This window comes from Nicotiana tabacum, chromosome 5 (assembly GCF_000715075.1).
Source record: "Nicotiana tabacum cultivar K326 chromosome 5, ASM71507v2, whole genome shotgun sequence".
NCBI lineage: Eukaryota > Viridiplantae > Streptophyta > Magnoliopsida > Solanales > Solanaceae > Nicotiana > Nicotiana tabacum.
The window spans coordinates 103,417,105-103,430,091 of record NC_134084.1 but is presented as its reverse complement, the minus strand read 5'-3'; the positions used below and the strand labels follow the sequence as shown (position 1 = coordinate 103,430,091).

Sequence of the window (12,987 nt, the reverse complement as noted above, 5' to 3'; positions counted from 1 at the left end):
GTACAACATCTGTTCTTTGATTTTGAGATATCAGGAGCTAATATGGCAGAACCTACTAAAGTGGCAAGGTATATAGAGAACAAAGAAAGCTTGGCAGGAGGAGTTGACATGGCTGGAACAGTTTGGCAAAGGAAAGGGTGGAGGTGCAGTTGTATGCAGAATGACCCTAGCAGCTACAGTATACCATATTTGGCAAGAAAGAAACAATGTGATATTTCAGAAGAAGAAGAGATCAACCAATGCTATTCTACGATTGAATACATGTCAGGGCCACAATATTTTCCTGATTAGATCGAATCATGTCTAAACTAATTCCCCCGATTAGATCAAATCATGTCTAAACTAAATTGGTACCCTGATATAGGCTAGAAGAAATGGTAGCAATAGAGGGTTAGTAGTAAAGACGGTAAGTAACTCCTAGCTAGGGCTTCATGTCCAGTAGGAGTTGCGCTTAAAGTTCTTTAGTTGCAGATTGTAAGACTTGTAAAAATCTTGGTAAATAAAATACTTTTAATTACCCAAAAAAAAAAAAAAAAAAAAAAAAACAGGAGCAAACTTTGATACATTGCACAAACAGAAGCATACTATAGACACTATGCGAAGTGCAAAATATCAAAGCCATTTTTAAGACACTTCCCAATATAAAAGATGACTCTAACGATGGTAATAATGGCATAAATAAGCGAACAGTTGCAGCACAGAAACTGAAAATACCAATAAATAATTATATTGAAAACACTGCGAATAATAATTGCATATGCTTGTTACATCAAATATCTAGCTTCTGCATTATGTCAAAACAACCGGTACCCATTTTCACCGGCAACCCTAGGCAAATTCTGGAGGATGGTGTCTCCAAGTTGTCAGTCAAACCATGAGACGCTGCTTCAACTATGAATTTGGATGCCGTTTCAAAAGACATTTTAAGGAACGGTGACAAAGACTCGGATATGCTTCCATGTCTGCTCATTGGCTGGTATCCACCCGTATGAGTCATGTAGTCAGCTATTAGGCTCAAATGTCGGAAATCAATCTCAACCCCATATATTCCAAAAACAGTCTTAACCTCTCGTATGATTGCTGCCCGGGCAGCTTCAACTCCATAAGTATTCAACATAGAGCGAATATTATTTGTGTATATTCGATTAACATCAAGGTCATCTTGCATTTCCCAAAAGGTACCAAAATCCACTCCAGCTGCTTTTAGGGCCCAATAAGCAGAATCAGTGTCTTGGCTTTGATTCTTTGTTTGCTTTTCATCCCACATCACAGTATTTTCACTAACATCATACTTGACCATTCTGCATTGGTCGATTTTACCGGCGTTCTTAATATACACTTTCTTTGCAGTCTTTTGGGCAACCTGCATGAGTTAGAAATTTAGAAGCTATCTAAGTGCAGCGCCATGTAGAGCACTTTGTAAATGAAGGGTATTATGGACCACAAAAGTTCAAGGCAAATAATTTGCCAAGAGGTGCGGAATGATCAGACAGAAAATAACATTTGCACAATGAAGCTCCAGTTGATCAACTCATGAGTCTACTCAACATATGTAAGAGCATAAAAAGAAGGGTATTCAATGTCTTTCTTTAGGTAATAACTGAGAGAATAACAAAATTGCTTGAAGATACCTGAGCTAACAAGATATGAGGTTCATTGACGAATCTAAAGTGGACCTCAAAATGCAGTCCCTCCACAGCAATAAAGACAGACCTGTCTGAATCCTTTTTGCTACGTGTTTCCTTCTTTTTCTTCTGTTGGACAGTTGTTTTGGTCTTCGACTTAGCTGTTTTGATATTTGATTCCTCAGAGTACAATTTAGATGTTTGCTCTTCATTGCCATGGTCTCCAGTTTCCTCTTCATCCCTATTTCCAATCTCATGTGCTTGGTCACTTTTCTCATCTTCAACTTCAGCAGTGGTCTCAGCTTCACTAGCTTCATCTTCAGGACCATCATCATAATCCATCTCATCAGTGGTTTGCTGTTTTCTTTTTTGTGCATCTGAACTAAGATCTTCTTCAGTTCTTTCGTCCTCAGCTTCATCATCATCATCCAGCATATGTTCTTCATATCTGGTGCTGGAAGCATTTTCTTCAGTCTCATGTGAAGCCACTGAGTCTGAGCTTGACTTGAAGTTCTTTATACCATTAATTTTAGAGAGCAAGGCCAAATGACTTTCTATTGCATCCTCCAACTCCCTTAAGAACACATATTTTAGGGTATAATCACAATCTTCTGATGACACAAACTCGTGCTCTTTCAGCTTAACTGTGAGCTTGTAAAGTTGAGAAACTTGATGGTTGTATATTGACAGTGGCAAAAGATTAACTTCCATACTCTCAATCATATCAGCGACAGTGATCTTCTTCACTTCGGCCAAAAGAGACTGGGCATCATCCCTGATGATCACTTAAAACTTTTAGATTTTGCAGCAGATTTCAAGAAAGTGTCAACAAGAAAGACTACATAGAATCATATTATCCATGAGAAAATGCAGTGTCTTTATATTGTCAATGTGGACTAGAGAACTATCAGCTCAAAGGGTTTCCAATCCAAAGACATACTTTACCCATCTCCAAACAACGAAGAGATCAATTCAACTTACTTTGATTTCCAGCCAAGGAAGGGGCACGTCATGATGGGAGTCTTAATAGCATCAGAGGCAGTCATCAGAATCTCCTGAAGACGTGGAATTCCAAGAGTGACATTCATTTCTCCACGGCCGGCAAGATGAAAAGTGTTCAATCTGAAAATGAGAACAGCATTTAATACTTTAAGGTTGCATTTGGATAAATGAATTTCAAAACAGTGTGTATCTGAAAACACTACCACTGTGATCTTCAATATTTAGGCAAAACACATGTTCCAACAAGATACCATTATCAATGAATCCCTGGAGATGCAAGCACAATATCTAAAATGTTTCGTCTATGACTCAGTGCATTCAGTATTTTTTATTTCCATCTCACTTCGCCTTTGTGATATCAATTTTAACTAATTTTCACCAGAATTCATTCACAGCAGCAGTACTTTTGCACACAATTTCAATTTGCCAGTAATTGGCAAGTAAGCGAAATAATTGGGATGGCTGGGTGGAATTTTCAAAAAGTTGGATGACCAAGCTTCTAGACAGACTTTAATAGCTGGCAATATGAAATTCTGTAACTAGAGAAAATCAAATTTCACCAATACTGAAGTACAAAATCCTCAAACATCATGAGAAGCATTTTAATATCAGACTAGATCGGATCAAAGCAGGCCACAATAATTCAAGCAAGTGTATCTGAAATGCATCAATCCAACTGGACATAGAGTCATAGAAAGCAGAAATTTGAAATATTGGACCAGCAGAATGGTCACTGATTGAAAACAAGAAAAACAGGCACACCCATAGAGACACAGCCTCATTGTTTCTCATCGAAAAACAGGCACACCCAAGGCATTAACATGCAGAAAGAACAATTAAGCCGCTAAACAAGCTGGACATTCAGGGAAAGAAAAGATAAGAAAAAGAGGTTTGAAGCAGTGAAATACTAAATACCCATATAATTATTCTTCCATACACCTTTCTCCAGCTCTGATTATCTATTGGAGCAGTACAAACAAATAATTCAGTCACTATATTAATCCTGTAGCTTCTAAAACTGACAGAAGCACTAAAGTCAGCAAATAATATTGTCTAATTTAGACCCAGTTAGAATTATTTCAAGTTCATCTACATTACATTCTACGAATAACATACATATTTGTACCAGTGGTTTGTAAAGATGCTACCAGGTTTCCCTCTTCTGCATCTTGTTACTTTCATTTTCTTTCGTGTGAATGTTATAATGGGAGTGTTTAATTAATGCACTTCACCGCCTTTAATATTTTAGCAAATAGTAGTTGAAGTACAACCACAGTAACTTATTCCACAGACAGTACGTTACAAGAGCAATATTGGAGCAAAATGCCTGAAGTTCAAGTATAGATTGTTACAGTAACATGACATTTTGCCTTAATTTCATTTTATTTGCATCATATGTTAGCATTTCCAATAGGAGATATCAATTTCTGTTGTCATTTCCATCTCATCATGCCTCATGGTTCAAAAGTACTTAATAATAACAGAGTAAATAACCTATGTAGAGAAGAAAAGAGAAGCATATTGACTTACGTCATCTGGGTTGACGGTTCACCTACAGACTGACCAGCAAGGACACCAACTGGCTCTCCTGAATCTGCCAAACTTGAGAAGTATTTTTGTCCCACTAATTCTAGAAAGTCCACCTCCTCCTTTTTCAGTTGCTTCGATATCTCTTCCTTCTTCACTCGCTTCTCTAGTTTCTTCTCTAACTTTTTTGTTTTTTTCCCCCAGAATTGCTTCACTTTTTCTTCCAGGCCATCAGGCAACCTTTCAATATAGGAATTGAGCTTCCGTCCTTGCCGCAACTTTTGGCAAATAGTTTCTTGATTCTAAATATCAATAAATGGATAAATGAGTCATTTAATAATTCTGTCAATGACAAACTTCAATTATTACATGCTAAATACACAATTCATCCCAGCAGGTTTCGAGCTTGAATAAGTCGCACTAGTTTGTATTGATCCTTTCTTTATATTCACTGTAGTATCTTAATGTACACTTTACTCAAATATCTTAGGTAATTATATTTATGCTTATTAAAAACTTACGAAATGTTAACATCCATAATATACAACTTTGTTCAATAGAGTAACTGAATAAGTCCTTAAGAATTGTTTACATCTTCATCCAGTTTCGTAGGTACTCCACTGTTGCATAAAGTAAAATTCCAAAAATTCTAACTTTGAGAACTGTTAAAGAATTAATAATATCAAGATACTAAAACAAAAATGACTAAATGATGTATAATACACAGCATTTGACATGAATTTTTACAACAACTAAATACAAATAATCAAAAGTGTGATGCATCGTTAAAGTTAATAAACTATTAGTATAATGGAAAAAAAATTGGATTATCTGTATGGCAAATCTTACACAATCAGCACACATTTTATTAGTCAATAAAGGAATTCGAAATCCAGTTCTTACATCTTTCAGTGCTTTGAAGTTTTTGAGAAAACTTGTTCGATGTACATCAACACCGTCTTCTCCATAATAAAATTGGATAATTGAACCATCTGCATCACGGACAGTATAATCATAACAGACTTTAAGAGATTCCAGATTTTTTATCAAGCACCTTTGTAGATATCCACTGCGAGATGTTTTGACAGCAGTATCAACTAATCTGTACATAAGGAGCCAACAGTGAGGCAAGTAAATGCAAATATGACCAACAGAACAGTGATTGATAGAGAACATGGTAATGGTTATCCATAAACACTAAATAAAGAGATATAGGTAGTCTCCAACCTTTTCCTCAGTAGCGGAAAGAGAATGGAATAAAGAAGTATTCTAAGCTATGGGTGTTAATAAATAAAAAGTCAAGCCACCATTCAATAACTAGATTATTCATATGCTTCAACAAAACATTAGAAGTAGCATACATAATGCCAAATCCTTAGAGAACCTAGGTAAGAGCTAGCTTTTGGGGTTGAGGTGGAAGTCAGATATGGCAAATACCCTAACCCAAGGATGCAGAAGTAGTAGTAGTAGGCGCACATGAATAAATCATAAAGATGAAGTTTGAGTTGTCCCACATCGGTGGGATTTGAGGTCCTTGGTTTCCTTATATAGCTTTGGGCAATCCTCGCCACAAGAGCTAGCTTTTGGGGTTGAGTAAGGCCCAAGGTTCATTTCTTTATCATAGGCTTGAAAAAGGATTTTGGAAATAGAATTTCACTTGGCAGTTCTACAAATAGAATTTATCGCTCAGCAATTATTAAATGACTCATTTATCCATAAACCCTCACCATATATGGGAGTTGATCCACATTTTATGTACAGTTCATTTACAAGGCACTTAATTTTTTTCAGCTCATCACTCTTTAGAGTAATCTTCCCAGTGACTTTTACTGCGCTTGGTGTAGCAGAGGAATATAGAGCCCTCATCCTGACTCCCCCTACCTACTGTACAAAAAGGCCTGGTTTCATTTTCTTAAATTACATAGCAAAGGTTCCTCTCAAATGAGAGCCTGAGCATACAATGGCTACATTTTTCTCGACCCAAGTGGGTAGAAGCCACAATGACAAAATCAAGAGGGAACAAATCATATATTTACCCTTCACGACCAGCCATGCAATGAAAGTAGTACTCCTGGGGACGAAGTCCAGAAAGAAATCGATCACTGACATAGCCTCCTGCCCTAGAAGCAAAATCCCATGGTGGAAAACAGGGCAATGTCTTTCCAGAAACCATTCGTGGCACTCGTTTTCCTTCCAACTCTTGTTGGCCCAGATAAGAGGAAATTTGTTGAAAATTAACCTAAAGAAATGATACAGAATCCATCAGTACTCAGCAAGGACAATGTGAAAATGACAGTTACGATAAAGCTGAACTAACAGTGTAGGCAAAATGATATGGAAATTTTTCTGGTCAACAATCGTGAGCCGTGCAAAACCATAGATTATCCTAAACAAACCCTACCCATCCTAATCATATACATAATTCTAATAGCACACCAGACGAAGATACACAAGTCTGCAGCTGCATGCTTTCCTGTGCAGTGGCATGCAGCAGACATAAAAATGTGTACAATCATAAAGTCTAGCATAACAATATCCAAAACATAAAAGCGTGCACAGCTACAAATTTAGTAGGAAAGCAGACGACCCATCAAAACCTATGTGAAAGCTAAAGGAAAACAAAAGCACTTAAATGATAGTGTTAACCATTTACTTTAAGCTTCAAAACAAAGTGTTTCCGGTTACGAACTTTTAGGTCGTGCCAAACAACATGTGACTCTTTCCTTATTAATTGCACCTTTTTTGTTGTATCAGAGAGCTTATGTGGATCATTACCCATTCCAGTACTTAATATCTAAACCCAGGCAAATCATAAACATTTTCACTCGAAAGCAATCAGGAAGATCATGAACAATTAGATCTCCTCAAAGTATTTTTATCTATTCAAATGTGGAAGGTAGTTCACTATCAGTTCTATGACATTGACAATTTCTTATAAGACCTAATCTAACCTTTTCAATTTTATAACAAGACACAAACATACAGTTGTTTACACGAGCTCCTAAATCTATTAAGGAATTCTGCGACAGTGTAACAGGCAAGCTTCTCCAGAACACGGATCTACTTTCACGTAACATTTTATGAAAACCATAACCGATTTAAGCAGAACAAGCAGCTATTACATGAATAGAGTAAGACAAAAAGTATTTGACCACTCAAGCAATACGGCAGCAGCAAAGCAAAAAGTCACCTTTTTTTGGATACGCAAAGAAGTCACCTTTACTTTCCCAAGCTTTTCTTTTAGGTTCAACAACAGGTTCCAAAGAAAAGGATTTTGGACACTTACAGCCAAACAATATAAAATCATGCATCAAGAGTTTTTACCCGTACTCACTCTTTCACTTAAAATACCACACACATAAGCAGGATGTAACAGGGACAATATAGAAAATAATTAGAAGGAACTAAAAGTTTGTCAAGAAATATAATCTACAATTAGTCATAGAAACCGCATGTGTTGAAATTAAGTTAAAAACTTATTGAGAACTTTTCTAAGAACTTTATGCATATGATGAGACAGTAACACAGAACCAGCCTTAAAGTACGAGTGTGGTGAACTTTCCTATAATTAAATAGCACGATTTCAAAAATTTACCAACTTACCGTACTCCCCTTTGCCCCAGTAATGGTCATAAGGGCAATGCAGTTTCTGGGAAAAGGTTTCAGCAATCCCTTTAGCAGCAACTCTTTATTAAATTGTGAGCCTTTATTTGCCAGTTTATTTTTCATCTTCATATCTAAGGCTGCTGTGGCAGCTTCTTTATTGCCGCTTATGGCTTTCTCAATTTCTAGTTGGAGCTCCAAAGGGCCTGCATGCCAAATTACCAACGCGCAACAGTCATTTGATAAGCACATGCCAAGGAAGACTTCAATAGCAAATAATGGTACATAACCCTCCCTCCCCCTTTGTGTGTGTGCGCAATAAAAAAAAGAAATGAAACTGTTACAAAGAAAGCCATGCACCGCTTTGAATCTAGTTAGTGAAAAGTCAATTTATTGCCTCCAACTCACACATCAAAGATAGCTATAAAGTAAGGTGTGTGTGTGTATCTCTCTATCTCTCTCTCTCTCTCCCTCCCTCCCTCTCCCTCTCCCTCTCTCTTTCTGTGTGTGTGTGTATGCAATAAAAAAAAAAGAAATGAAACTGTTACAAAGAAAGCCATGCATAGCTTTGATAAGGCAATATGTTTCTCATCGGTTGCCACACAATTTCTTAGCTTAATGAAGATAGAATAACACTTAAAACCTCAAAGAGCTTCATGACATGCTCACCTATTTCTCCAGGCTTGAACTTCACAAAATCACAATGAGCGTCCTCTCCAACATCCCCTCCTTCAAGTTCCTCCTTCCTCCGAATATCGTAATGTGGTAAGATGACAAGATCATCAATACCACAAGTGAACCCATGAAGCTGAAGAGAATGAGTAAATTTAGATGAAAGATTTACCCAAGCATGCATGAAAAACAAAACAAACGAGTCAGGAGAAAGAAATAACTAAAACAACATAGCGAACCTGCAAGAAAATAGTAAATAAACGACTCAGAGCAGAAAGTAAAATCCCTGCTCTGTTGGCCCCATAAAGCTCCTGAATTGTATGAACTAAACCAAATTTTCCAAACTGAGCCTTGTCAATTACACCACGCACAAGCTCATTTTTCCAAATTAAGAACTTATTTTCAGCGGTTCTATCTTCTTCTTCTTCTCTTGACTGATACTCAGCTAGGCGACTCTGGCTAAGGAAATACGGATATGGAATTTTCCCTTTGTTTTTCACGGTACAAGGTGGACTACCCTTTGTCAGATGATTTAGTAATGCAGTGATGACCTACAAATAAGAAGCTAAAATGATCAGTTCACTACGAAGTTGACTTTTATGATTACTCTCAATTCATGTTGGAAGTTTCAAAATGAGTGCATAATGAGCTTGTTTTTGCTAGTCTTCACCTGCTTCCCTGTCCAAAGAGGCTTTGGTTTCCAGACAGCAGGCAAGATAGTTTGTACAACACCTTCAGAATCTACTACAGAAACTTTATTTGAATGATTTCCAGAAGTTGAACCGGGCCCAGCAGCAAACACACCAGATCCATACAGAAGCTGGTTGAACTCTTGAAGGGTTAAAAAAGTATTCTTCATGGTAAGAAGGACTGCACCTACAATATGATCCTGGAGAAATGAATACAAGTCAAAGAACTATTAAGAGAAATACAGAATAAACAGACAACAAGAACGAATCATAAAAATTTCTGGTGACAATGTCCAGTTTGGTTACTCAAACCTGAATCAGGCCTCTAACTGTATCTCCCTTAGTCGGAACAATGTACTGTTCGTTAGCATTTACAATGTTATATGCTTCAGCACGAGAAATTTCATCTTGTGGAAAGTGGACATTCATTTCATCACCGTCAAAATCGGCATTATAGGTACTGAAGCAATACAACAACAGATTAGTCCTGGAAAGGAAATTTTGTACTATTACAAACATGGAAAAAACTGATAAGAGTTCCAACCTGCAATTAGCATAGTGCATGCGAAGAGTTTTTTCTCCTTTCAGTACACGGACAACATGAGCCATTATACTGGGCTTGTGTAGCGTAGGCTGCCATCAATTTTTTCCAGTTAGACCATGTGCAGCTATAAAACAACGCGTAACAAGGCAACACAAAGCAGTTATGGATACCCTTTTTATTGATCACTGTCGCGAATATTTTTGTTTATGCAAGTGAAGCACCAAAGAGAACCAAACAATTATGTACCAAAAACTAGCACCAGCTCATTTTGCCCGCAAAAGGTTAACACAGCGCAGTTATGGGTACATATTCCATTTATCACTGTCGTCAATATTTTGTTTATGCAAGTGAAGCAACAAAGAGAAGAACCAAACAATTATACCAAAACTAGAAAGAGCTCATTTTAACCCACAAAAGGTATTCAACACTGGTCACCACATCAACATAAGTGGACCCAAGTCACACATTACTGCTTCAGATATGTGAGATCCAAAAAGGAACCACAAGTATTCAGGATGCCCTTTGAATCCTCCAGGTAATTTAAGTGGTGCATTTAATAGGCTGATAGAACAGCTTGTCCAGAATACCTACCCCAAGAACATGACAACTAATGCAACCCTTTTTAGGCAAGTAATTTTGATCTACTACATTAATATTCTATCGCAAGCACTACAGTACTGCTACTATGAGGGTACTACAGTACCGCTACTAGGAGGGCAATGGGAGGTTACTCATCTAGCTTAACTCAATATAATATGCAGAAAAGGGGGATTACACTTTGCTACAGATGCTACATATGTGAGAATGCTTTGGAATCTGTCAATCACCTCTTTTACATTGCAATCTTACATGGCAGAATTTTCCTCAACATCTTTGGAGCCAGTGGGTTATACCTGGGGATATTCAGCAAACTCTAAGCAGTTGGAGTGGGCAGTTCATTGCAAAGAGTTGCAGCTTTGGAGCAGTTCCTATATGCATATTTTGGAGTATTTGTCTTGATCAAAATTGCAGATGCTTTAGTAAGAAGAAAGAGTTTATGTCCTCTGTACATCTAAGAGTCTTTTCTTATGGTGTAAAAAGAAAATGGTCGCTGATTTTGCTTTTGTCTGAGCTTATGTACATCTTCAACCTATAGAAGGAACAAAATTTCCTTGTACTACTTCAGTGCCTCCTTCGTACATATTTAATAAAACTTTTACCCTCTTCACAGAGAAAAAAAACAACACAGAAAACTGTTTATTATGGAAGGGCAACAGCAAATTCACAGTTAAGATTGCTTATTCTTTATCATCTTCTACAAAGAAAAAGTTGGCCCTGGAAGCATATTTGGAAAGTCTGAATACCATTTAAAGTGGCATGTTTTCCTGGTTGGTAACTAAACAGGCTTATCTGACCCAGGAAATCTGTAAAGGAGGGCAACTAAGCTCCAGATGTTTTTTTATGTCATGCAAATACAGAGAATAACAGCAATCTTTTTTTACATTGTAGAGTTACAGACTGGCAGCTTTTTGCTACACTGATTCACTTCAAATCGGTTACGCCTAAGATTACATATGACCTTCTTATGTGTTGGAATAATGTGGGAAGTAATGTTAGGCAGAAGAAGTGGTGGAAAACAATCCCAGCATGTATATGATGGACTGTGCGGGAGGAAAGGAATGCAAGGTAAAGAAAACTATGTAGAGGCAGCTGAAACTCTATGGGGTATTTTTGTACGCGGGATAAGATGGGATAAAGTATGGTACTAAATTTATACCATGTTTGGTTGATGGTATAAATTTATCCCAGGATAAAATTATACCATCAACCAAACATGGTATAAACTTAGTCCCAGACTTAATCCTGTCCCACCTTATCCCATCAAACTTGGTAAATTATTTTATCCCACCTCCCAGGTGGGATAATTTAGTCTGCGTACCAAACGACCCAATTAGAATTCTTAGTACCCTAGTATGAAGAGCAAGCTCATATTTTTGCTTTTTAAAACTGTAAATATGGCTCCAGCACAGCCTCTGTGTTGACTATTAATATATTGTTACCTTTCTAAGAAAAATGAACAAGAAACAAAGGGAAGGACCACACGTTTATTGTAATTTTGCTTCGTTTGTGCTATGAATAAATTAATAATAAAAGCTTAGATACCATTACATTTAATGAACTAAACTACTGAAATTGTTCCTTTGCATCTAAACCCAGCAATCACATAGTTATCTCAATCAAATTTGATATCCTTGTATGATCCATGTTATAGCTAGCAAGAGTTATAGTGGCATATCTGTTAGAACTACTTTTTCCTTAATTACATCACATCATAGTTGTCGATGACTAATCTGTTAAACAACAGGTTATTTTGTTAATTTGAAAATAGTAATTGCACCTCTAGAAGGAAGCGTAAAATACTGCATACAATTGGCTCCGCAAACTGAAGCAAAAAGCTCTACCTGCCGATTCACAAGAACAATATCCCCATCTTGCAAGTGCCGGTAAACAACTTTGCCTTCAAATTCATATTCATCGTTCCTCCCAGACTGAGTCACTGCCCCCCTTGAAGAAGGCAATTTTCTAGATATTGCCATACGGATCTTTTTGATATTTTTACCATTGCCTGACGGCAGTTTCACAGTAGATATTCTATCAGCAAAAGAGAGAGCCCCAGGATGGTTTTCAGGCCCATTGATGATAGAATCTCTCATTTTACCAGCATTCCAAGGCGTGACCCGCTGATGAAAGAATGAGATATCAGCACAGAACGAGCAAGTACAGGTAATGCTAAAAGTTAAGCATTCAGCTCGAATATAAAAATAAGATGTTCTGAATGCTATTCTGCTTTTTTACTCTTTAGTCGTTTTTATTTTTCATTTTCTTGTTTTCAGGTAATTAATATAGCCAAATTGAACTACATGATTATAGCCTCGCTATTGTCGTTCTCCAAAAAAGTATAACTCGCTATTGAACAATACAGGCAAAGGGGATATATTTGCTCTAACTGGTTCATTATTCAACCCATGTAAATCGAATATGAATACTATAAAAATCCTAGACACCAAAAAAATTTAGATCCATCTAAGCAGCTTAGAAGAATCTCGGACATATTTAAGCAAAGACAATGTTTTCCATGGTTCCACTGTATGAAGCTTCACTGACATTTATCTTTACAAAGAATCAAATATACCAGAAATTAACAATTGGAAACCTTTCACTCGGTTGTTATCAACCCTTCCGCTCAACTAAAAGCATACATTGCAGGCGCTTCAATTTTCGAGCCAGCATTTTAAAAAACACAACCTAATACCCCCCCCCCCTTTCATTTATGATATACAAGCAT

General features: G+C 37.0%; 1 protein-coding gene across 1 annotated transcript in view; it reads right to left on the bottom strand.

Moving 5' to 3' along the window:
- Window positions 1–705: 705 nt before the first annotated feature.
- Window positions 706–12,987, bottom strand: part of LOC107806552 (DNA-directed RNA polymerase I subunit 1) — a 33,149-nt gene continuing 20,867 nt past the window's right edge. Inside the window, exons 9-21 of the mRNA XM_075253891.1 lie at window positions 12,104–12,382; window positions 9,663–9,751; window positions 9,431–9,578; window positions 9,100–9,318; window positions 8,669–8,980; window positions 8,427–8,565; window positions 7,758–7,963; window positions 6,191–6,393; window positions 5,058–5,256; window positions 4,158–4,456; window positions 2,607–2,747; window positions 1,632–2,400; window positions 706–1,363 (exon numbers count right to left, since the gene is read on the bottom strand). Of these exons, the coding sequence (XP_075109992.1) occupies window positions 770–1,363; window positions 1,632–2,400; window positions 2,607–2,747; window positions 4,158–4,456; window positions 5,058–5,256; window positions 6,191–6,393; window positions 7,758–7,963; window positions 8,427–8,565; window positions 8,669–8,980; window positions 9,100–9,318; window positions 9,431–9,578; window positions 9,663–9,751; window positions 12,104–12,382 (3,597 nt within the window). The 3' untranslated portion in view covers window positions 706–769. The remainder of the gene's footprint in view (window positions 1,364–1,631; window positions 2,401–2,606; window positions 2,748–4,157; window positions 4,457–5,057; window positions 5,257–6,190; window positions 6,394–7,757; window positions 7,964–8,426; window positions 8,566–8,668; window positions 8,981–9,099; window positions 9,319–9,430; window positions 9,579–9,662; window positions 9,752–12,103; window positions 12,383–12,987) is intronic.